The 27861-nt window shown below is 40.2% G+C and overlaps 2 protein-coding genes across 3 annotated transcripts in view; both read right to left on the reverse strand.

The window, feature by feature from the left end:
* Window positions 1–16170, reverse strand: part of cyfip2 (cytoplasmic FMR1 interacting protein 2) — a 29360-nt gene extending 13190 nt beyond the window's left edge. For both annotated transcript variants that reach the window (XM_026188780.2, XM_026188782.2), the window contains exons 1-10: window positions 15962–16170; window positions 5608–5757; window positions 5408–5497; window positions 3066–3143; window positions 1670–1771; window positions 1303–1484; window positions 1104–1200; window positions 418–546; window positions 200–304; window positions 24–112 (exon numbers count right to left, since the gene is read on the reverse strand). In XM_026188780.2, coding sequence (XP_026044565.1) covers window positions 24–112; window positions 200–304; window positions 418–546; window positions 1104–1200; window positions 1303–1484; window positions 1670–1771; window positions 3066–3143; window positions 5408–5497; window positions 5608–5724 — 989 coding nt within the window. In that variant the 5' untranslated portion in view covers window positions 5725–5757; window positions 15962–16170. The remainder of the gene's footprint in view (window positions 1–23; window positions 113–199; window positions 305–417; window positions 547–1103; window positions 1201–1302; window positions 1485–1669; window positions 1772–3065; window positions 3144–5407; window positions 5498–5607; window positions 5758–15961) is intronic.
* A 2946-nt stretch (window positions 16171–19116) lies between these two features.
* Window positions 19117–26635, reverse strand: itk (IL2 inducible T cell kinase). Its single transcript, XM_026188796.2, has 17 exons — window positions 26102–26635; window positions 25907–26011; window positions 25671–25752; window positions 25405–25530; window positions 25144–25181; window positions 24317–24468; window positions 24138–24203; window positions 23954–24008; window positions 23492–23571; window positions 23059–23201; window positions 22849–22923; window positions 22356–22524; window positions 22061–22277; window positions 21910–21974; window positions 21696–21814; window positions 19579–19736; window positions 19117–19486 (listed from the first exon to the last, which is right to left on the reverse strand). Exons 1-17 carry the CDS (start codon window positions 26237–26239, stop codon window positions 19421–19423), a joined length of 1854 nt encoding a protein of 617 aa, XP_026044581.1. The 5' UTR covers window positions 26240–26635; the 3' UTR covers window positions 19117–19420.
* Between the last annotated feature and the right edge of the window lie 1226 nt (window positions 26636–27861).

Consider the following 27861-nt stretch of genomic DNA (forward strand, 5'->3'; position numbering starts at 1 on the left):
CACCGGTGGATGGGTTTGCTCACTTGGACTTGTTTTCTTCATAGTGTGCGCTCGTCTCAATGTAGCGTGACAACTCGATCTGCATGTCTCCAAACAGCGGCACCACTTGCAGCTGAGAAACAAGAGTGAATGCCTCACTTCGTGGGATAAACACAACAAAGCGTGTAATGGGAAAAAGAAAACGCTTAAAAGCCCTTACTTTGAAGAACTTGTCGATCTTGCTCAGGTTGATCCTCTTTTTGGCATCTAGTTTATAGATATTACTCACATTCCCATCCATCAGGTACAGACCAAAGCCCATAACCTGTCAAAAAGAAACGGAAGGGGAAAAGACAAATTGGCAAAAAGACGCCAGAAAGAGATAGTTTCGAAATGTTGCGAGCTGGCGGCAGATAACGATGTCAAACGCGCGCTTACCTTAAGCAGCATGTGTTTCTCGCTAGGCGTCAAATACATTTTGTTCTCATAATAGTCTACACAGATGTTGACAATGTCTGCCAAAAGCTCCTCGTAGCCGGGAATCACCTCCAACTGTTGATGCAGGCACTGCACGGAAAAAGCGCGACACAACAAGTCACCTTTAGATAAACAGTAATGCACTGACAACACAAGAAAGGAGGACTCACTGTACCCTGTGCGTACGTGGGATTAAGCATCAACAACAACACAAATAAAATAAGATCGAACACAATTCAAGAGGACCAAAAACCAGCAATACACTGAGCCGTAACCCCGGCAGCTGTTAAATCTTAATAAGCAGACTTTCAATGAGAAACTTCCTGTTGGGTCAGCGTTCAGCAAGTTAAAGGCTGATTTAGGTGAGAACAGCCACACTAATTACATAACAGCTCCTCTGCTCTGACTAACATTCAGGCAGCAGCTCTGTGACACCTTGAGTACAGCTGTGAGTCATTCATTCGCTCAAGTCATTATCCTGGAGCAATCCAAGTCACCTGCTGTACTATCACCAGGATATTTAATTGTATTTGCAATAAACCCCCAATTAAAATGTCTATTTTCACAAAGATGCACTAAAAAAAACAAAAGAAAGATGGAACCTAAGTCATAGTCTTTTATTAGCCACGCATAATCCCCGCACTGACCTGAGTGATCCTGTTGTGGTTCGCTAAAAACATGGAGAGATTCTGAGACTCCTGGATGGACTGGGGATCAGCCATCTTCCTCAAGAACTGAGCTGCCCTAGAGGTAGGAGAGGAGAGGAAAGTTAGTTTGGCTCTGCAGCGTGAGAAAAAAACAAAACAAAAAACGTACATTTGAATCTCTTTACTTAGGGTTCACTACCGTTTGTAGGCAGAGTGATCGTTTTTGACGCTACACTTCATATTCTTCAGTTCGTCCAGCACTGCGAACATGTTGATGAATTTGCCCAGAGTGAGCAGATAGGCCTCAGACACGAAGTCTTTCCTCCTCTCGGCGTGGCACAGACGCTTCACTTCGCTGCAGAAGCGTTCTATGGCTTTCCTCTGATAAAAAACAAACACAAAACCAACTGATTATCAACAGCTCTATTAATAATGAATACATATGCATAAAAAATGTTTAAAAACCCTCCTTTGTCTCTATAGACATAAACATACGTTGGTCTGTTTAGTGCTTTATCATAGAGTTTCATTGATCTAGTTTATGTAATCTTAAAGTAGGATCTTACCTGGAAGTACATGAACTTCATGAGCTTGGTCACTTCGGGCTCTAGCACTTCCACCGTTTTCTCGTAGATCTCCACTCGGTTGGGCTGCTCGTTGCATTTCACCTAGCAGACACAAGATGGTGCCATCACACAGCCTGATCTCACAGCAACAATGCACCACATATACTTTCCCCCAGGTAACATATTAGCTGCTCCGATCCCCCACGACCCCACCCCACTCCCATCTTTTTGCTCCGTTTTCCCAAAAATCGCGATTACTAAACATTTTCGTTTAAAACTGTAAACGTCAGTTTTGGGGAACTTTGTTACATGTAACAATAAAATCATTAAGGTCACACTGCAGACCTGCGGGGTGTACTAGGAAACAAGATTAGTGAGGTATGCTCAGTTCTTTCTCTCTCTCTTTTTAACCCGTCTACATCGCCATGGCAACTAACACTGAACGCTGAGCAGGTCCAGCTTGCGTGGTCCTAATTTGCTGCTCAGTCCAGCAGCTGACAGGACAAAGATGAGTGAATCGATCGGCCAATTTGTAGACTTTTAATGCTTAAGAATATCCAATGTGTGAAATTGATTTCACTCTCATCTGGCCACAATTTCCACATCTTCAGAATACAGGACAGAGTAAGTCCCGACTGTAGCGAGAGCGACTTAGCCATAAACAGCATCAATGAGGGCACACTGAGTAGGACAATATGAACATACAAGTTCGCTACATTTGAATGATTTTTTACAGCATCCTCCCACCTTGATTTATTTGCAGTGTTTGAAGTTTGACTTTCTTTTAATAGTCTTTATATTTCCTTTTCTCACATGTTCCTCTGGGAGTTAAGTGGGCAGCACTTGAGGGTCAGTTTATGTGAGCGTGCACAGAGAAAGTCTGAACAAACAGAAAAAGCCGACAACCACCCGCTGCAATGCCTCTGACTGGGGTTTAAGGTTTCGTTGAGCCAGCTAATGTAAAAAAGCCTGACTGTGTTGAACTTGTGACTGCACCCCTTTGTTAAGGCAAATGCTTTGCAGTCTAATTCGGTTTGAATTTTTTACGTAACAGGGTGGTTTCTGATTTTTTTTCCCCCCTTTTTATTTATAGCTAAAAATACAGCTGTCAGTGAACCAGAAGCTCAGCTGCAGGCGGCGTTGTTTCTGCTCTGTAGAATCACCACCGCCTGCAGCTGAGCTTCTGGTTCAGTGGCTAAAAGGTGCAAAGTTAGGCAACCCAACTACCAACCCACAACTCAAGCCTGGCAACATCTGCATTTCATACGGCCTTTTTTGGGTAATTGTTCCTTACAGTGAAAAGACAGTGTGACAGCTTGAATAAAACTCTGTTATGATGGTTTAGCATTAGATCTAAAGGTTAAGATGTGAGGACATGAAGGAAGTGATCATTAACCTGGGGAATGGCTCTGGAACAGCTTCTCCATGTGTAAAGCATCACAGCATATTCATGTCCTTCCTCCAGCATCTCATTCTGTAGAAATAAACAGAACAAAGACATTTAATTCCTCATGCACAGCTGAAGTCACGCCAGAACTAGATACCTCAACAAGCTCAAGATTATATCTACATTGCTGTGAAAAAGTATTTCCCATCTTCTTTTTTGCACATGCCACATTTTTTTTGTTTCAGATGATCAAACTAATTATTTTATTAGACAAAAACCTGAGTAAATGCAAAATACATTTTTTTAAATGATGATTTTATTCATTAAAACAGTAAAAATAAAAATGACCCAACCGTACCCGGCCCTCTGTGAAAACCTCCCCTCCCCCATTAACTGTTAACTCATTAATTAACTGTGAATTCAATTTCACATGCCACACCCAGGCCTGATTACTGCCAGCTCTTTCGAATCAACAAAACACTTAACTATAACCTCTCTAACAAACTGAAGCAGGCTACAAAAATCTCATCTAGCAACTCATCAAGCTTTGATCTCTAATAAAATGAAGAACAGATGTAAAACACTGAAGTCTGGACGGGTTACCACGTCATCTGTAAAGGTTTGGGACTCCAGTGAATCACAGTGAGAGCCATTATCCACAAATGGAGACAAAACTTTAAACCAGGCAACCAAAATTACTCCAAAAGCGCATCGATCACTCATCTAGGAGGTCACCAAAGAACCCAGAACAACACCTGAAGAACTGCAGGCCTCACTTGTCTTGGTTAAGGTCGGTGATCATGATTTAAAATTCAACAAGAGGAGACTGGGCAAGAATGTCACCTGTGAGAGAGTTCCAAGGTGAAAAGCACTGCTGACCACAAAGAACACAAAGGCTCGTCTTACATTTGCCAAAAAAAAAGCCTGGAGCACTGTACCCAAAATCATTTCCCCTAGGGATCAATAATGTATTCTGATTCTGATTGATGATCTCCGAGACTTTCGAGGCGAAAATCTTTTGTGGGCTGGCAAGAAGAGAGCTGAACTTTGTGGAATCTTTGAGTGCCGTTACATCTGGTGTAAAATCAAAGAGAGAATTTCATATAAAGAACATCACACCACCAGTCAAACGCAGTGGTGGAGGTAGTGTGATGGACTGAGGCTGCTTTCTTCTTCAGGATCTGGATGACTTCAACCCATGAATTCTTCTCTCTACCAGAAAATCCTGAAGGAGAATGTCCAGCCATCAATCTGTGCACATTTGGGATACACAGCAGGACAATGATCCAAAACACGCCGTAAGAGCACCTCTGGGTGGCTCAAAAAAACCAAAAACCAAATAAAGGTGTTGGAGTGGCCTAATCACTTAAACCCAATTGAAATGCTCTGGCATGGCCTTAAACAGGCCGTTCATGCTTGAAAACCCTCTGATGTGCCTGATTTAAAACAGCTCTCTAAAATTCCTCCACATTGAGGTGAAAGATTCACTGCCAGTTATTGCATACACTTGATTGCAGTTCTTGCTGTGGCACAGTTAGGGGAAGTTTAGGAGAACTGCTTCTAACACAGGGTCAGGTAGGTTTAGATAGCTTCTTCTTCCCTAAAAAACTGCAGTTGGTATTGACTCAGGTTATCTTTGTCTAACATTAACATCTGTTTGAAGTGTGACAAATAAGCAAAAAAATAAAATAAAAGATATCTAAAAAGATATCTGGAAGGGGGTGAATACCTTTACACGGTACTATATCTTAGTAACAGACATTCTGCAAAGCTACTAAACACATCACACATCTCAGATTAAACCCACATTGCAGGACTTGATAAATATTTTAGCAGGGAAACATTTCATCCTCTCAGAAATAGGAAAGACAGATTCCTCCATCCCTGCGGCTAAAGGATGAGTGCCCCCAAATAGCCTGGCCTCAACCTGAATGTGACTTCCTCGTTGAACCGGTTAAATAAAGCTCTCACTTCCCCTCTTCGACAGTCACATCACATTCTCTGTTCATTCACAATCAGGGGAGGGATGTTTAGTGCTCGGCTGCCTCTCTGATTCACCAGCGTGTGAGTGGAATTTGTGTCTGCAAGAGTGTGCGTGCGTTATTTTTATGTGTGTCCCGCCACAGGCCGAGCCAAATGATAATCAATTCACATGAAACGAGGCTCTCTTTAAGGGCACGAGGCTGCTTCCCACAGTCTGCTTTGATTTTACTGAAAGAGGAACAAAAACTACTGAGTTGAGACCACAAAAGACTGAATTTCACTAGTTAGCTATTAAAGGAAAAAAAAAACAGTGGAATGGAGAGGAATCCCGTGATGTTTATTTTAGTAACCAGCGCCGCAGGTCTCACCATGCTGGAGTGGACTGTGGCTTGCTCGATGTAACGGGCGATGCCAGTCACAAAAGCATTCCTGTCTTCAAAGTTGGTGTCAAAATTTGCCTGCCGAAGGAGAGACAAAAAGGGGTCAAAAGACTGTACACTGAAAAGGACCAATCAGCTGGGGACGATGGTAGGTGGCAGCGGTGGCGGCACTGTGAACCAGTGCGTACCTGGTACATAATAGAGGAGGGAGGGGGTTCAATGCACGGCTGCTGGTCCGGGAGCGGCAGCTCCTCCAGCAGGTCCACGTTGGACAGAGCATCCTCCAGGGTCACGTGGGTCGTCATGGTAACGAGGTGTCACTCAAACAACGCCCCAGGCTGACATAGAAAGAGAAAACAGAAGGAAAGATAGGAGTTAAAGAGGCACCGCAAAAAGGAGGAAAAGTGCTTTTGTGATTCCCAAAACAGAAGGTCTCACACGAGTACTTCCTACTGCAGTTTTACACATATATGTCGGCAAACGGGTCAAAAAGTTACAGGTGAAAATGACTTGGTCAGTCACGACACAATACTCTTTGCAATCCGGTCGTTAAGTCTGACGTCACTAGCCGTGTCTGGGCCTAAACTCCGCTGCAGGTCCATATATCAAACGATCACTATGGCATTACTGAGAGTTGAAAAACTGTCTAAAGTCTTTCATCTTTAATAAAATGATCAGCGTTCTGCTCTACCAGGTGTAACAATTGAGTTTAACATCCAGGCATCCATGAAAACGGAATTTATGACATTTAACGGAGTTAGAAGTTAGCAGGGAGTTAGCTCGCTAGCTTCTATCTAAATACAATATAGCATGTCCTGACTGCGGGGTTTTGGAAACAAATTAAAACGTACAGCTCTGTTATCACTTCCAGCATAAATGAAGACAGAAAACTAAACAGCAGTGACGTTTGTAGGGTTACTGAAGTTGGGCTAGCTGGTATATAATGATGTGCTACGTGACCGCTAGTGACACAGCTATGTTAGCATAATATAAACAAGCTAACTTTTTTTCCACTCGATAAAAGTTAACGTGAGTGTTCTCGGTGGTCAGGAACAAATGTAATCGCATGGCAGGATGCTGTAAAAGGACCAAACTTCAGCCAGGAGAACAACTGAGATAATCCATCCACAATACGAGGTTAGTCATTTATATACTGCTGCATGGGCTGGGCTGTAGTTACATCCTAAGGTTTTAAAAACTGAGCTTAAATAAATGATTAGTGGTAATAAAAGCCGAGGGAGGTCAACAGTGATCACTGACTGTTTTAGGAGCTTTTTGAGATTAAATAGAAGAAAATACATAACATTAAACATGTTAACAACACAAAAGCCATATTAAACGCAGACTACTTTAGGTCCGGAAGTAGGATTCGTCACGTCATCACTTAACAATCGGATAGGCTCTGTATTGCACTGACATGTACTGCAATTTGGGGTGGCTGTAGCTCTCATCTACTGATGGGAAGGTTGGTGGTTCGATCTCCGATCTTTGCTCCGCCAGTCTGCATGCCAAATATCCTTGGGCACGATACTAACCCCAAGTTGCTCTCTGGCGCATCAAAGCACTTACATAGAAAGAGCTTAGAAAAAAGTGCTTGTATAAATGGGTGAATGAGGCATGTTGTATAAAACACTTTAAGCTCTCAGTCCATTTATTACCTTTTTCAATTGTAAATTACATCCTTAAAGTTATATTTTGTGAGTAACCGTTTTTTAAACTGTGAGTAAAACCTGCCATAACACAGAATCAAGTCTGCTATCAGTCTACGGTTGCATGGGGTCAATTATACACTCTGTCAAGCTAAATGTGTCTTTTCTGTTTGGCCTGATTTATTGTAATTTTGCTAAGGTAATATTATATCAGGAGGTGAGCCCTCTTGTTAGTAGAGTAGTATCTCCAGAGTATTTTCATGTATGTGTTTCTTTTCAAATAATAATAATAAAATATCAATATTTGGTGTCCTCGATACAAAAAACCCAAACTGACACGTGATACTGTGCAGCAAAATGAACCTGGGGTGCTTGTCTCAATCGGACAGAAAAGTCAGGGGACAACTGATCAAGAAATTACTGAATAAACAGATAAAAATGAATAAGCAGGTTACACTCTAGCAATTCAAATGCATTCTATAGTCAGATACTGCAGGGTTAAAGGACACATACACCAGACACTGTCTTAGTATGTCTAGACAACTTCATTTCCTCCCATGAAACCCTGTTTTGGTGCAGAAAGTGTGTGCATTCACCCTGCACCTGTATCACTTGGGGGGAAGAAAGGGGAAGAGGCCCCTTGCAGTTTCCTTTTTGGCTTTTTGCTTGACTAGAAGAATATCTGAAGAGCATAATTCATGAAATGCCAAGACCTGGAAAATGCCATTGATCTGGCAAAAAGCAGAAAACGCTTCGAAAAACAGTGAAAGTTCGACAGCAAACACAAAAACGTGTTATCTTGTAAATGCGGCATTGGCAAAATCTGCTTTCCTGTTAAACTCTCAAATTGCTGGCAGCTTTGTACTTTTTTATCAATTCAAATAAATATCAGGTGGTATATATGAATGCATGATTACGATTTCACACTGCAGGATAACGTTAAAAACTACACAGTCACAGCCAGCACAAGCAGAGAGGAAAGTGTGAACGCCAAAATACAAGAGAGGGGAAATTGAAAAATAAAATCCTCCAACAGTGGGAAATGGGAAGACGGGACAACTTTAAAGTAAATGCAGAATCTGCAAAACCGTCATTTTGTGACGAGAAGCCTACATAATGAGTTCGCCGGCTCTTGGTCATCGGTAATGGTCGCATATGCAGGCTTAACCAATGATCACAAATGATCTGAATAGAAAGTGGGTGGGGTTTCCTGTCATATCAGACTGTGACATTTTTTTCACATGGTAGGCCACCAGTCAAACAGCACCGAGTTCTCAGACCTCACCCAGCTTCCAAAATATATGCACACACAGTAAAGATACTTTATATGGGTGCTGCAGCTCTGTATACAGTTTACACTGCAACACAAAATAAAGAAGAAGAAGAAGAAGAGAAAAAAAAAAAGAATGTGGCACAAGTGGGTAAACGGCCACTTGGCCTCTTTAGTTAGCGCTTGTGGATCAGACCACACGGGCTTTCAAAACTCAACCTTTATTTTGATCTGAACTAAAGACCCATAAAGTTTCGTGAGTGTATGTTGTGGTGTTACAACACCACAAAAGGAAAAAAAAAAACAAAACAACAACTACCAACCTTCTGTCACTATTGCAGTACTTCCAGCTACAGCGGGTCTCATCAATATCAGATTTTACCATGATCAACACACGTAAACACGTACACAGATAAGTATAATGATTACTGGATGCTAAATGTAGGTTGTTCCACTTCCCGTTTCTGCTATTGTGTGAATAACCGCTTCTTTAGTTGATTATCGGTGACATCATTTTCCATTATGGTATAGAGTACCACTCATTTGCTGAGCGCTATCGCCCTTTAACTGCTCTTTTTGTTTCTGTTCCATAATTTTAAGTATGACGTTTAATGTGGACACGGTGGTTGTGAAACAGATAAAAGCCGGCAGTGTATCAAGGATGTTGTGTACCAACTTATACTCTACACGTGTGTGTGTGTGTGTGTGTGTGTGTGTGTGTGTGTGAGAAACCCCTTTTTTTAAACGTCTGAGGATTTTGTCATCTTGAACAGAGTGTTTCCTGTATTCTTTACACTGCTGTGCTGCTTTACAACCTGGATGCGCACACTGCCTGATTCTTTTAAGACCTGGCTGGTTATTTATAACCATTCGGCATACAGAAAATGAAACACGCAGCTCGCTACAGGGGCTTTGTCGGGCAGACAAACGCGCTCAGTGCTGCTAAACTCCCATCTGTGCATGCAAATACAGACGCGCTCTAAAGCCTGGGTTGGCTGAACAAACTTTCCCACCCTATACAGGGCTCTGTTAAACAGTAGGTTTATCTGTCAGTCTCTGTGTGTATGTGCATCTTCGCCCAGCAAAAAGGGCCCCTTCATTCCCTTCTGGGCACTTGGAAACCTAGTAGAACAACCAAAGAGGGACAAATGAGGCAACGAGACAACAACTCGCTTCACAAAACTCACACAGTAATATTCCCTCCCCCCCGCCGAGTTCACGTTATAACTGCAGCCTCTATACATGAAGAGCTCTGGTCTGATGTCTTCGTGACAGCACTAAACAATGAGGTGGTGAGAAGATCCCAGAATATCATGAATAAAGCAGAGGAAAGGAATGAGATGCAGTCAGAACATGGAGCATGATGTAACAGGCAGAAAAAAATAATAAAAAAAAATATGACCACTCTGCGCTGCTAGGCCTTTGTGTAATACATCTTGCCCGAGAGGAAGACAAAGTGAGAGAAAGTGTGTCAACTCCAGCCTCGCACCACTCCATGGGATCTCCCACCCAAGGCTAGCTTTGTAATACACGCAATAAGACCATATGTGATCAGCATTGAAGGCAGGCACAATACGGATCTCGAGCATTTAGTCACGCATGCGATCATTTAGAAAACGTTCAGCGACACCAACTAACTCTGCGGCTAAATGTGCGTCCCAGCAGCGTCTGTGCAGAGCATCCTGTGCAGGGGACGGTGTGTGGCTGAGGTATTTCACAGGCTGGTTGTCATTTCTGAAAGCAGCACAAGAAGAAGAAGAAGAAAAAAAAAAAAAACTGCTTTCATCTTATGATTTCTGTGATGTCATGCTTGCAGAGATGAATATAGACTAGGGAAAGAACAAGAGCATGCCTCGCATAACCATCAGCAAGCTTGGAAAGTACAGACAGCAAACGAAAAGTAAACCAGGTGTATCTAGTTGTATTTATGTTGGCAACTTTATGAAAATACATTTGTAAGTGGTGATAATAATAACTTCATCTGACTGCTACAGTTCCACAACAGCTTGCGCTGCTTCCTTTTTCTTTGTCTAGTTCGTTATTTATATCTAGACTCATTGTCTCGCTGTGTTTCTCAAATCAGTCAACTGCAAAATAGTTGTACTTGTACCCTGAATCACTGAGCTGTTTCGGGCAAGTAACAGTTGTGAGGTGGGACCTGCACATATTGTTTTTTCCTCTTTGGATACATCCCACAGGATTTAGATCTCGGAAATCTGAAGGCCTAATCAACAAATCGGACTCTTGCAGAGCAAATTGTTCTGCTAAAGGAGAAAATGTGCTGAATGCTGTTGTCTGCCACAATGTTTAGGTAGGTGATAAGTGGAAAAATGAAACTCACATGAGTGATAATGACCCCGAGGTTTCCTAGCAGAATGCTTTCCTGATGATCACACTGACTTATTCCAATATTCTAGCTTATGGACCTATATAGCTTTCCCAGGTAAACACTGCACACATATAGCCGACCACATGATGATTAATCAGAGCAGCCCACCATTGGCCACTTTAATGCTCACATGCTTCCTGTGAGCACAAACAGGGGTCAGCATCATGGCCAGAATTAAGTTTCCAGCAATTTGTGTTTCAGCTCTTCACACAAGTAAGCCTTTCCTTCCAAAAAAAAGCATTAACGAGCCTTGTTACCTGACAAAGAAACTGCCGTTTCACCAAGTTTTTGGTTGGCACTAACTACTGCACACCAGGAATACCCCACAAAGCCCTCTGTTTAGGAGGTGCCCTTAATTAGTCTTCTAGCTATCACAATTTGTCATTTGCAAGTTCTTACTGTTGACCAGTTTCCTGCTTCCAACACATCTTTCACAACGGACTACTCAGTTGCTCCTTAATATACTGTTTTCTGAAGAACTCTGGAGATATAAGGATGTTTAAATATTAATTTTAACCAATTTAATAGAATGGAACTGGTATGAAAGCAGCACATTGGTATTGTGGTTTCCACTATTGCCTCACTGACAGAATGTCTGGTTTGAACTCCAATCTGGGGCTTTTCTGATTGGTTCTCTCCAGTTACTCCAGCTACCTAACCCTAACCCAAAGGCATGCTTGGGTTTAGGTTAATTGGTGATTCTAAAATGACTGTAGGTGTCTCATGTCAAGAATCAGCCTTAACCCGTTTCTTGCCCTATGACAGCTGGGATAGGCTCCAGCCCCCCTCACTACCCAAAAGCAAAATAGATAATAAGCTAAAGGATATAATTCAATCTTCCCTTTTACGTTAAAGGGAACTGCCTGGTTGCACTCACAGCATAGCTCTTAAAAGGAGAAACGGGGATGAGATGAGTTTATGAGTCAATTTTAACCACTCATGATTTATTCTCAGCAGATGGTTCAAACAGGGATGTTTTAGACAGCTCCATTTCTAGCTGTATACTGGTTTAGACCACATTAGCCTGGCATACAGCTGGTAACTAGCCTTAGCAGTTCAGACATCTCTCTGTGACAATAATAGCGGGATGCTGTGGTGGTGTTTAGATGTGTTTTTTCTTCTAATTTTAAAGCATGACAAACATGACCATGACCGACTTCACAGTAAATGATTTGATGGTTTTTCACTTCAGGTGGCAGTAAGCCAACTTTCGTAGAAACCAACCTTGAATTCACTTCAGTAATGTTAGCACTTGAGTTGCAACTAATTATTATCTTATATAATGATCGTAGCATATGTACGTATTAACCCTCTTAGACACAATTGAATCTGTAACTTACTATGTAAACTGTCTATGTTACCAGGATTATTAACATCTATGTAGCTTTTGGGAACTTTTTTTAATACCAGTCAAATCTTTACAAATTATAAATGTAGGTGAAGTACCTGACCTGAAAAATGAACAACATTATATGTATGTTGTTGACATTTCGTGTATGTTACGTGTATGTGGCTGACATTACGTGTACTTGTTAGTTGTTGACATTAGATGTACACTACATGTACGTTGTTGACATATGTGTATGTTACATGCATGTTGTAGTTTTTGTAAACACATTTTGCTTAACAGATTTTAGTGCCGTGGTACTCTGGGTTCATTGGAATGTATATCTGTAAATAAATGTCAATCAAGCAGTGATGCTACTAATGCCAGTAATTGATTACTTTATCTTATGCAATGAATATGGATTTTGCAAAGAAGACAAACAATAAACCTATGTATTTATCTATTTATATTTTAGTGTATATGAACAATACTTTTTGCCATTTGACTGAATACAGTGCAATCATGAAAATAAAAAAAAAACATCATAAATTAACATATGTGTGTGTTTGTTTTAACACATGAGCGAGGTTAGCAAGCTAATATTAACAATAATACCTGAATTGCAACAAATTATTCTTATTAATACTACTACTTCTACTACTACTGACAACAATAATTATTATTATTATCAATCTTAGCAAATTACACTTTCAGAGAAACAAGAAACACTCGTTTTAATCAGTCAAAAATGTGAAGTTTTCCCGTAAAACTATCACAAACCTAAAGAAGACTCTTTTTTAAAAAAAAAAAAAAACAATCCTAATTTTACCTGACTATTAATGGCACCGGGTTTCATTTTCATTGTGGTTTTAATTTTGCAATCCTTAGTGTTAGCAGGAGCAAAGCATCAAGATTCAAGCATTACATCACTGCTTGTGGGTGAGGGTCTGGCATACAGATTTACAGCTCAGAGAGTCTGCAGCAATGGCAGGCTTACATTTCTACCCAAACTGGCAGGTTCGTCTGTAGGAGAGAAATGGAAAGGAAAAACATCTGGGTTTAGACTAAGCCTGTCTGAGACGGAAGTGGGTGAACCTGTCATTTGAGCACAAGTAACGGCCCTTGTTCCAGATCAACTGGCGTTTAGATCAACTGGCGTTGGTCGAACAGATGTGTGGCAGTCTTGCGTTTCAGGAGCTCCTACCGACAAACCAGCAAAAAAACACCAAATGTGTCATCTGTGACACTTGTGAGGTTATCTCAAACACACTCCGTCAGTCTTGATGCTGTTGAACAACAAAATGTTTAAAAATGTGGCGAGTTTACCTGGTGATATCCTCATGCGCGACGCGATCGCGAAAACAGCAAACAAGTAACACCACGCCGTTGTTGTTCACAGGACAGCAAGAGTAAACGATCGGGAGACCCTTGTCGTCGTTATCGTTCCACTCGCACGGTTTATTTCACCGAATTCAGCGTTTTTGCTTCACAACTAAAGCGAGCAGTTTGCTCTGTGCACCAACATGGAGTCGAGTCAACCAGCGCCACCTCTGGCCAAGTGCCACAGCCTACAGCCAGATCAACCTGTGACACACATCTGCACCACGTTTGAATTCGTGTCATGCACATTTGTACCTTTCAATTGTGTGTTTGTGCGTCATGCAAATAAACCTTTGAAAAGAATGAAATGATATCATATATTCCTTATTGGCCTACATTTGTACAAAATTCCAAATTATATACACAAAGTCATAGAAATCACCACTCCAATTGGTCATCATGATTTTAATATTCTCTTTTTCCATAACAATGAAATACGCCTTGGACAAATATGACACATCAATATTTCATTAGTGTTGTAACATCACATGTCGCTAGCATAGTCTGTCTGTGTCTTTTCCCTGAAAATGAATATTTCCAGCCAATATAGGCAATTCATCAACATGGCTGGAGTTATATACAGTCTGTATAAGTGTGGTTAATCTAATGAAGATTTGTAAGGAGACGGCAGTTACTGTGAATCCACAGCAGTTACACAGTGATTAGTAATAAACAGCCAGTGAGAGTGAGTGGATATGACTGTTCCCACCACTAACACATGACCATAGCCCACTACTAGATTAACTTGTGACACATCTGCACCTGCTGCTATGATCACAGTGAGTAGAGGCTGAGTGGCTGCACTTACCCCTGGTACATCCAAATCTGCCCACAAACATGTTGAAAGATGCAATGCCAGCAATGTGGATTGTCAACACTGAAAACAATCAGTAAGCAAAGACAACAGGGATCACTTTTTTCTGTTTATTTAGCACCCACAACATTTGTAGTCGCCTTCTGCACAGGGGAAGTCCACACACACTGTGTGGTACCACTTTCCACAGAAGGTGCAATCTGCAAGATTGAATGAGATTGTCAGAGTCATTGTCTGGCTGTTTATTACTAATCACCTGCTGTACATTCACAGTAACTGCCATCTCCTTACAAATGTTTATTAGATTGACCACACTTATGCAGACTGTATATCACAACCAACTCTAACATGTTTGTTTGCAGAGGGAAGACACAGACAGACTACGCTAACGACATGTGATGTTACAACACTGGTGAAATATTAGTGTGTTCACGACATTTTTCGTATGGGCAAAAGTATTGATATCAGGATGGTGATTCTTATGTGTATGTCATTTGGCATTTTGTACAAATGTAGGCTGATATTAAATACATGATATCATTTCATTCATTTCAAAGGTTTGTTTGCATGACGCACAAACACACAATTGAAAGGTGCAAATGTGCATGACACGAATTCAAACGTGGTGCAGATGTGTGTCACAGGTTGATCTGGCTGTAGGCTGTGGCACTTGGCCAGAGGTGGCGCTGGTTGACTCGAGTCCATGTTAGTGCACAGAGCAAACTGCTCGCTTTAGTTGTGGAGCAAAAACGCTGAATTCGGTGAAATAAACCGTGCGAGTGGAACGATAACGACGACAAGGGTCTCCCGATCGTTTACTCTTGCTGTCCTGTGAACAACAACGGCGTGGTGTTACTTGTTTGCTGTTTTCGCGATCGCGTCGCGCATGAGGATATCACCAGGTAAACTCGCCACATTTTTAAACATTTTGTTGTTCAACAGCATCAAGACTGACGGAGTGTGTTTGAGATAACCTCACAAGTGTCACAGATGACACATTTGGCGTTTTTTTTGCTGGTTTGTCGGTAGGAGCTCCTGAAACGCAAGACTGCCACACATCTGTTCGACCAACGCCAGTTGATCTAAACGCCAGTTGATCTGGAACACCCTGCCTGCCTGCTGGTGTGATAGCTGTGAAACAATCCTGTGCATCTGACCGTGCTGTGGCCTGTTAGTCGATTGGAAAGAGGGGAGAGGACCTTTAAGGGGGAAAAAAATTTAAAAGCCAGAGCATCGTCGTGAAATCGAGCAATCTGAAACACCAAAACGTTATTTTTCGACATCTTTCTGTGTCTGTGCAGCGAAACGGTTGTTATCAGCTCAGAAAACCGTGGAGCCTTACGTGCTCCATCATTCATCAGTGCACTTGCCACACAGGCACCCTCTCCTCACCCCACCCATCTCAGCGTGAGCTACGATGCCGATGTAAGCTAACGGGGATCCCATTCATGTGCCACAATTATCCACGATAAAGCGGGGCGCTCGATCCCAATCGAGTCCCTCCTATTTACAAGGATCCCCCTATTGTTACATTTGCGCACGGACAGATAAGTAAAGGGAAAGGATGTGAAATGCGAAAAGGAGGCAAAATAAAAAGAAGGGGGGGAAAAACAGCACTCCAGTCTCCAGCCATCATCACTACCCAAAGCACATCACCAGCCCCGTTCATCTTCTTCGCTGCGTCTGCATCCATCGCTACTTTTTGCCACATACCTGAAAATTGCATGTCCGTCCGGCGACAAACTAAATCGGGCGGACCGTGTCGCGGTCTGCGACGGCGAGCCAATGTTTCCTAGGTTTTTCTTTTCTTTTTTTCCACGTCTTCTATGTCGACTGATGCTCTAGTTTCGCCCAGTACCAACCCGGTGCTAATCCACCCCACACAAAGAGCAGAAAATGGCTGCAAGTGCATTTTCTTAAAGAGACAGTCACAGTGGAGCACAGGCGACGATGAGAGGAGCCCCGACATGTTGATTCGCTTCATTTGAGCTAGTTTTCTGCTTAAAAATACTTTGGGTACGGATAAATACACAATGCGTTTCAGGCTTTTAAATTGACAACATCAAAAGCTGTGGGTATATGTTGTATGTATAGGGAAACTGAGGGTAACCTCATTTAAAGGAGGCGGTGGTAAATTCTTAGTTCTCTGTATGAATTCTAATTACATGATAAATAGGATATAGAAAAAAGTAAAGGGCCCTACTTCACCCACCTTGTACCACTATTTATAATTATGAATTCAAGTTGCATGTAGTAGCATGTAGTTAAATATTATTGTTTATTATTTCAAACGTATGTGTTGAATACAGTACTTTATAATGACAACATGCTATAACCTTGATTCCAGAAAACTTGGAATGTTGTGTGAACTGCTTAAAGACCACAGAAATCCCATTTTCACTTGCAGATCTTATAAACCTATTTTTTATTCACACAACAACATAGAAAACATATAACATGCTTAATTTGAGAAAATTGCTCATTTTAAGCAAAGAAATCACAAAAAATGAACGATACAGGATTGTAGTTGCTCGACATTCCTGGGTTTGATTTGTAGTATTTTCCATTTCATTTGACGCCAGATGTTTTCATATGGAGAAACGTCTGTACTGGCCAGTTCTGCACCCGGACTCCTCTACCATATGTAGCCATATGTTGTAATTGAGTTGCCTTGTGTTGTGTTCAGTATTGGCTTGATGAAATATGCGAGGCCTTCTTTGAAAAAAAATGCTGTGCAGAGTCTTTAGTCATTCTTGATTTCTTGACTTTCTTGTAACCTCTTAATGTGGTCTTGAGTGATAGTTCTTCAGGCTTTCTGAAGGTCTTTCAAAGTTTTTCTTTATACATTGGCTGCTTTAACACTTCAAGCATTTAAAAGCCACCAAGGCACTCAAACAATGAACCAACATTCATTCTATCTGCAAATAACACACAATTTAGCAACAAATCAGTTTTAAATTGTATCTTTAGAACCTGAGAGATGTGCCTGACCCTTCAGCTGATCCATCTACTTTGGTGTCAAGAAGACATCCTTAGGGAAGGGAAATGGAAAGAAAAGGCTGAGGTATGCCAAATTACACTGGATTTCCATTCTCTGCACCTTTTTTCCATTTTCCTATAATGGATATTAAAAAATGAGCGGTGGCTCAAGACTTTTGCACATTGCTCTATGTCCCAGCAGGAAACTGCAATTCCACGTCTTGCCACTATCGTCAGAAGAGAATGCGTTGGCTGACATGGCACCAAGAGAAGATCGCATATCACTCCAGTCTTGGCCTCCCTTCACTGGTTGCCTGTAAATTTTAGGTTTCATTTTAAAATTTTAGTTCTAACCTTTAGGGCCCTACATGGTCAGGCTCCTCAATATTTATCTGACCTGCTGAAACCACATACATCTTCTCGGGCTTTAAGGTCATTAGATCAGAGACTGCTGGTGGCACCGCGCACTCGTTTTAAAACTCGTGGTGATCGGGCCTTTCAGACTGTGGCACCACGGTTGTGGAATTCTCTCCCACTGTCTCTTCGCTGCACGGACTCCATTGATTCTTTTAAGAAACAGCTGAAGACATTTTTATTTAGAAAAGCATTTGATTAATTTCTTCTTATGCTGTTTTTATAGTTTTATTGTTTTACATTGTTTTATTTACTGTTATATTGTTTTTATATTCCCATTTTCTGTGTTGTAAAGCACTTTGTGATTTTTATCTGTGAAAAGCACTATATAAATAAATTTTACTTACTTACTTACTTACATGATACAAGAGAATTATTGATCATTTGATATGGGAAAAAAGTTACTGTGCCTGTACCAGAAACTGCAGTTCTTTGACTGGCCACTGGAGTCTGGCTCCAAAAGTGAGTCATTCCAATAACGTATGGCTTATTTGACTGAAAAATTGACGCCACAACCCGGTTTAATGTCAGACAATATTTTAACTGACCAGCCTTTAAGGTGTTGCGGATAAATACAACAACAACAACAACAACAAAAAAAGATACGACCAAGACAAAAACTGTGGTATTTTGTAAATATAATAATAAACGTGAATTCACTGTGTAATTGTGTAAGTTAATTAGCAGCGTCCTCCTGAAATGCACCAACAACATTGAGAGTAACATCCTCCTCTCTGCCTCTTAATGCTCTCTGGTCGCTATGGTAATGTGTAAATATTTCTTTCAAAAAAAGACACGCAACTACAACACGGGAAAAGACCCAGGGAAACCGAGTTAACGATACAAACCCTGAAAACCATAAATTTCACACCCGAGGCTCAACTCTCGTGGCCCGGTACCAAATGACCGGTCCGTGGCCCGGGGGTGGGGGGCTGCTGGTATAGACAGCTGTAGAAGTTAGAGTCACACAGTTGAAATCGACCAACCTTGTTCATGGTGTGGGTGCGATATGGAGCATTTTTTTGTTAAATATAATTTCACAAAAACATGACTTCATCTCTGGATAATTGTAGTAATAGTCTAATCAAGAAGACTGTGCTCCACCTTTAGCACAGTTTCAATGACTCATATTACTTACCACATATTACGATGTATCCGAGCAATGAGTAATAAATCTATCTTGACCAAATGTGGTCACCTGTGACTCCAAAATTAATTCATAAAAAAAAAAAAAAACATGACTCATGACTTTGTTGTAGCTATGTCCATCTTTTATATACAGTATATGGATGATCATCAAAAATATGACTGTTGTGGCTAATGTCAGTGAGCTCCATAAAACAGGAAAGCCTTTCTAATTTCTAAATATATATAACATCTGGCAACTTCAATAATTTCTTCATATAGAAACAAAAATATTTCTTATGCCAAGATTTCATTATTGTAGTGGAGGAAACTAAGACAGTGAGAAGTGACAAGATGTAAAACATTCAGTTTAATGACAGTCAGCTGACTGAAAAGCAAACATCTCACTTTTATATGGCTTATAGAATTACTCAGACCTTTACATGATTCTGCAGGAAGCACCAGTAGCTGTGTGAATGGACTGTGTGAGCCCTCTCAGGGGATACTTACAAAGCTACGAAAGAGATAAAGTGCAAAATCCAGGATATAAAATTGCTTTGGAATAATCTAACTTTACAAATGACAAGCAACTGGTTACAGTAAATAAATAAAATAAATATTATATATAAAAAAAATCACAAATCACATGTTGGTTCAGGCGTCTGAAAGGGAGGCCAGCTCGTGAAAGAGGAGCCCAAATGTTGGGCGATCGTCTGGTTTCTGGGAACAGAACAGAAAACAAACGACAGTTAATCGTTTGCTCATTTTATGATCAGCAGAAGTTCTGCTTGAAAAAAGGGTAATGTCCTCACCTCCTTCCAACACCACTCCATGAGTAGGTGGACAGAGTCCGGGGCCAAGCGTGGCTTCAGGAGCCTCAGGCCTGCGTTCAGGGAGTCCACCACTTCTGCATTAGTGCGGTTCTCATAGGGGAGTCGGCCTTCGTTGTACACCTCCCACATGAGCACACCTGAAGAGGGACACGGAGACAGCACTTGTTAAACAATATGGAAGCATTTTAGTCCATATTGTATCGTTCTTTTAACAGTGAGCTACTCTAGTCCAGTGCAGTGTGTTTTTATTTATTTATTTTTTTTATATAACTGAAACACATTTATTTTTAGCCTCATTTGAGAGTAATTTACTACAGATCAGAATTGGCCAAAATTGTTGCTACCCAATAAAAAAAATACACACACCTACACATGAGACACACACACACCTAAAATTTGCTCTGCTGTAAGTTCTTACTTTAAAAGTAATTCATCTCGCTTTCATTCAATACAACAAATATAGTCGTCTGCCTAAAGTATTTGATCCTTAATTGTAATATTGTGCAGCTGAGCAGTTTTTGTGATTCTTCACAAGAGGACGCCCACCTCCCTTTCACCCACTTACCTACCCCCACACACACCTACACACACACTCACACATCTCTGTAGGTCGTTTGACTCTTCATGTTCAAACCGCTGCGGTTCATTCAGGTTTGATGAACACGTTTTCCCCCCACTGTGAGTTTCAGCTTTTTCCACACTCGGCTCAAATGATTTTGTTTCAGTCCATCTTGTTGGAAGTATGTTTCAGATCTTTATACTGTTGGAAGAAGCAGCGTTGGCCTGTGACTGGCACAGAGCTCTGGCACATAAATGTATTTCACTCCAGATGATCTTGATGAAATCCGTCGTCCCCAGCGTTCTTTTCTTCAAAAGCTTCTTTTTTTCGGCAAACTTGGAAACTAGTTTTAAATCCCAAACTTCATCCAACAAGAACCACTTTGACTTGTCTATTTGTATTTTATCAAACACAAGTTTAAGGGGTTTTTTTTATAATCCTCTTTCAAAAGCGGGGTCTCTTTTTTCAACCTTCATTCAGAAACCAACGTATGGTGTCGACAGACGCTTTTGCACTTTGATCCTTTAAATCAGCTCTGTTTAGTCTGGAGTTAATGTTCCTCTGGTAGCCTCATCCACTGAAGCCGGCATGAAAGAATCCAATGAAAGAGTTTCCTAATATTCTTAGCAGCTGCAGTCTCAAGAACTTCACACAGCCTGTAGATGGTCCGACTGTCTCTTTTAGTTTTAAACCGTTATTTAACCAGGAAGTAAAAATCTTGACATAAAGAATCTTTTGAAAGACGCCTCAGACAAACTTTTCCCCTCTTTCTCCTGCCCATCATCAGTGTAACAATGATACTATACAGCTGAATTATTACTCTTTTACCATTTCAATGCATAGAATCATGATTGAAAACACTTGTGTTACCAATGAAACGCAATAGCCTGCTTAAACTGTCACTGCAGTTCATTTGTTTTTCACGATTTCTAAGGGACGTCAGTAATTGGATCCAGACCTTTTTAGAATAGGTCATAATTCAAATCTGTTTAGAAATAGAAATAATAACCCCTATTGTAGAAGTTATAATATGTTTTATTTTTACTTAGTTTTAGCACATCCGTTTTACACAAGAAAATCATAGATTCATAATACAGAATCTTTTTTTTCCCCCAAAGATGACGTCAAGCTAAAAGCTTTCTGTCTGTTTAATCTCCTTTCAAACCTCGGCAATTGTCTGAGCTTATTGTGCATCCACTAATTGTCACTGAATCATGAAAATGGCTAGCTTTTAGACTATTTTATATAAAAATTTACCAAAAAAAATGGCTTTGTCACGGATAACTGCAGTAATAGTCTGCCCAAGAAAACTGTGCTCCAGTTTGAGCACAGTTTTTTTTTTTCACAGGATAAAAAGAATTGTTTAATATATAACGTCTAAACCACTGCAGTGTTATTTAACTACAGTTGAGCACATGTGCCATCAGGAAAACAAATATGATTTAATCTGCTCTCACCCAACCTGCAAAACTTGCCAGACGAGTGAATCAGAAATGCAAACCAAACAGCTGAATGGCAGACAAGCGCCCAAACTCACCGAATGACCAGACGTCAGACTTGGTGCTGAATTTGCAGTATCTGATGACCTCTGGGGCTGACCACTTGACAGGGAACTTGGAGCACTGTGAGCTCGTGTACTGATCATCAAGAACAAATCTAGGGTATGGAGAGTGGACACAGACCATAAGCTGTGACTCACTGTGACATTAATGTTATGTAATAATTTAAAAAACTGATCTTCACGAACATACCTGGTCATTCCAAAGTCCGATACCTTCACCTCGTTGTTCTTTGAGACGAGACAGTTCCTGGCAGCCTTTGGAAGGAAGAAAGGAAGGATAAAGTCCTCTAACAAAGCAGGGATATGAAAGTGTATCGTGAAAGAGCACTTTATTTATTTACCAGATCTCTGTGGATGAAGTTGGACATCTCTAGATAAGCCATCCCTTCGCTGACATCCAGACACATCCCCAACAATATATCCTGAGACAACGAGCCTTTCCTTTCTCGCAGGTAGTCCGTCAGGCAGCCGTTTTCCATGTACTCAAACACGAGGCAGATAGGAGAATGTTGTGTGCACACGCCATACAGCTGTACCAGCTTAGAGTGAGAGAGTCTCCTGTTAAAACACACATGCACAGATAAACTGAGTGGTTTCAAACTCGTTTTACAGATCTCCACCGTGAACTGTACTTACATCATAATCCGTGCCTCTTCTTTAAATTCGTCGTCTGACATGCACTCTTCTCTTACCATCTTCACCGCTACCTTGAGATCCCTCCAGCTGCCTTCCAGCACCAGTCCAAACTGGCCGCTGCCTATCTCCTGACCCAGTATCAGCTCCTCAGGGTCCACTTCCCACTGATCTGTTAACCAGCAAACCAGCAGTGAACCAAAGCATCCACACTATAGCTCAGTTATATAACCATAGAGTTAAACTTCTTCATGCAAGTTTCACAAATAAAAAAGGACTTTTTTTTTCTCATTTTCACTTGCTTTTTTTCAGCAAAGATTAATTTGTATTACATTGGTTTATATTAAAAGACAAAAGGGTGGAGTTACTTAACAGCCCTGAAGTGTAATTCTGTGCAACCCACCAGAGGTCAGCAAAAACAAGATTCACAGCAATAAATTAGGACTGCTTGGAGCTTTAGTTCAACAAACTTCGGGCATCACAAAAAGACTTAAACCTTTTGTGATATCAGTAGAATCCTGGGAACAGCATCGACCTTGAGAGACGGGGTGTCTCAGCCGTGTTATTAGCCCTGCACAAAGAGAAAGAGACAACGGGAAATTTAAAAAGCAGGACCAAGAATTTAGCCGTTTCATAAGATGAACTTCATTTATCCTTTGAACTTTTTGAAATAATGCTGTTGCATGAGAAAAGCTGGCACACTTACCTGCAGCATTGTGCTGGTGGTAATATATGAGCTCAGGAATGGTGCTAAACAGGTACTTCTCTGCCAGGTAAAAAGAAGCTGGGCTCGTTTCGGTTTGTCTGATTTGGTAATGCTTCACTCTCGGATTCTTCTCCCCATTAGACCTGATGAGAATATATGCTTAACTTAACAAACATTTTTAAAGCAAATGTTTGCCTGAGCAGATGATTACACATAAACATTGGAAGATCAGAAAAATATCACAAGATTACACTAATCTTATACTTAATTCTCATTGGTTACATCTTTAACGGTCACTTAAAATGATTGAAATCCTATGAGCCATCAATTTTTTTTCATGATATAAGTAACCATATATGACTGTTTTAATTATAGAGTTGTTTGATAGATATTTTTTAAGTAAATTCATAAGAACACTATAAATAACATTTACCCTGGTGCTTTGGTGAAAACAGACACTGTGTACACTCCCGCCTGTCTTGAGTCCCGCACAATGAATGCACCTTCCTTACCCTAAAGACAGAATAACGAGATCACATAAGATTTCCCACGTTCGGCGGTGCATTCTGTAACACGTCTGGCGGCCGTTTTAATTCAAAGACGACGATGGATAACCATTTTCCCTTCCTGCTTGCAAAACTTAGCAAAGCAGGAAATTCAACATTGGAGGAAACTTTGTGGTTGTGAGAAATTTTTTTTTCATGTTCTATGTCAAGTCGAATTGTCGTTGTGCAGGTGCATATGCAGCGATTTTGCAAATGCAACATTGCTGTTGGCGGCACAGTCGCATCAAAATGCACTGTGTCATACAGGGGCTAAATCTTGCCTGTCATCATCATATCAAAATCATCATTTGAAATTTTATTGCCAAACAGAACTGAGTTTTTGTTTTTACCTCTTTCATTAGCAATTCTTCTGCTTGCGCTCTGCTAATGTTTTTGTTGTACCATCTGTTGAGAACACATTAAACATTTAACACAACAATTAAATCAGTTTTGGAGGGAAAACATGGTAATTCATTAGCAGCAATAAACACTGCAAATTAAAAGCTCGAGTAAAAGAAATGAATTCAAACTCACTCAAATCTTTCAAAGTTGTTGATGGATTTTTCAGCTACGTATGTACTGGGCACAAAACCCGAGTTCCTAATGGGTGACAGGAAAAGGGATTTAGCTAATGGTTCTTCTTTTGAAATGTACTGCTATTTTTTAATGTAAACAGTTCAAATGAATTTGGCATTGGCTGTAATGCGCTTTACCCTCTCTCATCCTGTACAAGCCACCAGGTGGAATGGGAATTCTTAACCAGGAGATACTCCTGATCTTTCTGAAGAGGTAAGTCATTGTCTCCCTGTGGCGTGTAGTTTTGCAAAGCGATGACCTTCTGTTGCCCCGAATCTTCCAGCTCCATCTGGAAAGGGAGGAAAAAATCTGATTTAAAAACCATTTGTACAGGTATGTACAAAATTTTGGGTTATTACCTCTAAATTTCGACATACTATCATAAACTTCCGAGATGAGATGAGAAAATAACTCGAGATTTAGAATCATGAAGCTGAAGTTTTGCAATAAGAACCCCAAATTTTGAATTTAGCTCTGCCAATCAGGAAAATGTTTTTTAAGTGGTGGAAATAACCTGGTACAAATTATTGAGAGGTCTGAGTGAACTCTTCCCAAAAAGTTCATACACAAATACGAAATCCAGAGGTTTCAAATAAAATTACATTTTCATAGTGCCAAAGGAAAAAGTATCAACAAGGATTTTCATTTGACAAACTTTAATGTACTTCTATTTCTTCTACTATCTATCTATTTAAGTAAACACTCAAACACATGTGCGCTGAAACAACTACAGAGCTGCTGCCTGAACACACAAAATCAAACCACAGAAACAGTGGTTAAAAACCAATGCATGACCTAATTATTAAATATGTAGAGAGAAACTGTGTTTAAAAGTATTGCAGACAAACATGATAGGCATTAAAACTGAAAAAGTGATTTGGTCTCCCTCGCTTCATTGGAATATCAGTAATAACCACAATAACATTTCAAAAGCTTGTGTCGTTTGTGTTTTAGATGGTGGTACCTCTGGCTCCGGGAGGCTGGGAAGCGGCTTTTTAGAGGCTGTAGGGGAAACAGAAATGTTAAATTGGAGAGCTATTTGGCCCATCTAAACTCACAAAGCAACAACGGTATGAACTGGATTAGGCAAAACGAAAGCATTTAGTTCAAGTTTACTCTAACCATATGTGCGAAAGCCATACAAATATCTTAATTCAAATGGAATCGCTACCACAAATCATTGGATTCACGAAGTAGAAGAGAAGGAAAAAGAAATGCTACAAACCATAGCCCACTGGGTCGTACACGTTGCACCCAGTCGCCAGTTTCTCTGTTTGCTGGCAGCATCTCCATTTTCCATCCATCCAGAAGTTTGGGTGGTATTTTGGAACTAAGTTGTTATTCTTTGTCTCTACATCAGACAGAACAAGGGAAATATTGTTTGAAATATCCATCCGTATGTGTTTGCAGTTCATACAATCAGCGGTTTATCATCGACTTGTCATAGTACTATTATTATTATTTGACTGGTGATATATGGTAATGGCTTACCCTCTTTAAGAGCTCTGACCCATTTCTGACGGCAGTCATTGTCTGGTGCAAATATGTAGAGGTAATAACTTTCATGAAAAACCTGCAGAAGAATTGAGATTTTAAAGAAAGGTTATATGCGTTGTCATTTTCAGTCATACTTCACCATACACTGTATATAGGGTGTATGTCGCAGTGTTTAGTAGATTTTAATGCGGTGACAATTGAGTTGGTCTCTAGGAAATGATGAATCTTACCTGAAAAGGGTACTTAAAGCTGCATGGTATAGGCACATCAGTACACACAATCTCCACGCACTTAATTCTGGACAGCTCGATGCAACCTTTCAGCAAAGGCTTTTTCTGCAACAAAACAGCTTAGATTACAGCAAACAGCCAAGAGTCTGCATTCCTGAAACAGCTCTACAGATTAACCGCACATACTGTACTTACCCCGGGACGACGTTCAGAATACTTCAGGTCTTGGGTATCCAACACAAAAAATCGCTCTTTATAGTTACAGGGTGACACTCGCTTCTTCTGTTGAGATTTTTTGATCAGAGTTCCCTTCAAAATCACCCTGGGGAACATTTTACCAGCTATGAGAAGCGCAATGAGAAATACTGCCTTGTTTTGTCATACCAAGAGAGGCGGCATTGCCTACAGCATGCAGAGACAGAGTAGCAGTGAGTGTACAAGAAAAAAAAATTGAGGATGATAAGTTGATAGATGTCGTAGAGTTTCCGGCATAGGGTTGTTGCACAGTAAACCACATCCTACGGCAACAAATGCGTTGTGCAAGCGAAATACACGCGTGCGCGCACATACACACCGTTCAGGGTGCTCGCAGGCACTTTCACTCACTTAGTGCACGTTGCAGTCAGCCACTATGAGTAGTGCGATCCCCAGAAAAAGGATGACTCGTTAACCTTTACATTTTTCAACGCTTTCCATCAACATTCACTTCAAAGGTCACGGATGTGTCCCACTACTACAGTGAGGTTGGGTTATAATGTCAGCATTGGGCAAAGGGGGGTTCAATCTAAGAGGGCAAAAAATGGCATAAATGATTTTAACTTGAAACAAGAAAGTAATAGGGGAAAAAACAAAAGTTTTTACTGAGATTGTGAGATTGCAAGAAACACACACACAAAAGAATCTGTTTTTTTCCCCTGCCATAATTAATACATTTAGAGTTTGGTGTTACGTGTTCATGATGTCTTTTAGGATTTGCCCTGTTTTTTCTCCATCACTGCTTTTTTCTCCCTTATATTTTACTTGGTTTTGGGGGGGTTTGTGCAGGAAAAGAAGGTTAATAATAATAATACAGGTTATAATATAGTAACAATAATATTGTAACAGTAATGATATGGTAATAAGAATATGGTTGGGCTCCATTAATGATTTTAAAGTGACCGAAAAATTTCAAACTGCTGAGGTAGTGCTGTCAACTTACAATGGAAGAAAATGTAGTTAAAGTTAAAATCTGAAAATATTTTTACAGTCACACCGAATGAAAGATTTAAAGGATACTACAGCACCACCACCAGGAAAGAGTTCCAACAGATTGGTGTGGATTGAATGAGTTGGGATTGCCATTTAATTTAATTTAATTTAATTTAATTTAATTTAATTTAATTTAATTTAATTATTGTCAAAAAACAACAACAACAAAACAGATCCAAAAAGCCAAAATTACAAAATCGGCTTTGACTGTATATTTTTATACAGTTTGAACTGTGTAAATGTCAAAATTCAAGGCTCTTTCTTCTTTTGTCAATTAAAAACATTTCCAGAAAATACCTGAATTTAACATTTTTAGGAGTTAACGTGCTGTTGAATGGGAAATGTTCAGCAATTTTGTTCCATATGAGTATTTAATAAAAGAGAACATTTGTCATGCTGTATGTGAATAAGTGCAAATAAGTATAAAATAAGTGTAAAAGTAGATGTGAAGGACCGTGTGACACTAAATAATTTATTTTCTAAATCTAAAGCTCCAAACTAAAAATGTGGAAAGTTTTCATTTGTTTTAAAGATGTGACAGAATCAGAAGGGTGAACTTAAGATGCTCAATACACTATAGTGTTTAAAAGCATTCAACTGTATTTTATTCTTCTTGTTGTTTTAAGCCATATATAAGTGATAAATTGGGGGAAAAGAAAAAAAACAAAGGAAAGTTTAGAAAATTGTCTTATACTGACACAACGTTA

Source organism: Astatotilapia calliptera, chromosome 2 (assembly GCF_964374335.1).
Source record: "Astatotilapia calliptera chromosome 2, fAstCal68.1, whole genome shotgun sequence".
Taxonomy (NCBI): Eukaryota; Metazoa; Chordata; class Actinopteri; order Cichliformes; family Cichlidae; genus Astatotilapia; species Astatotilapia calliptera.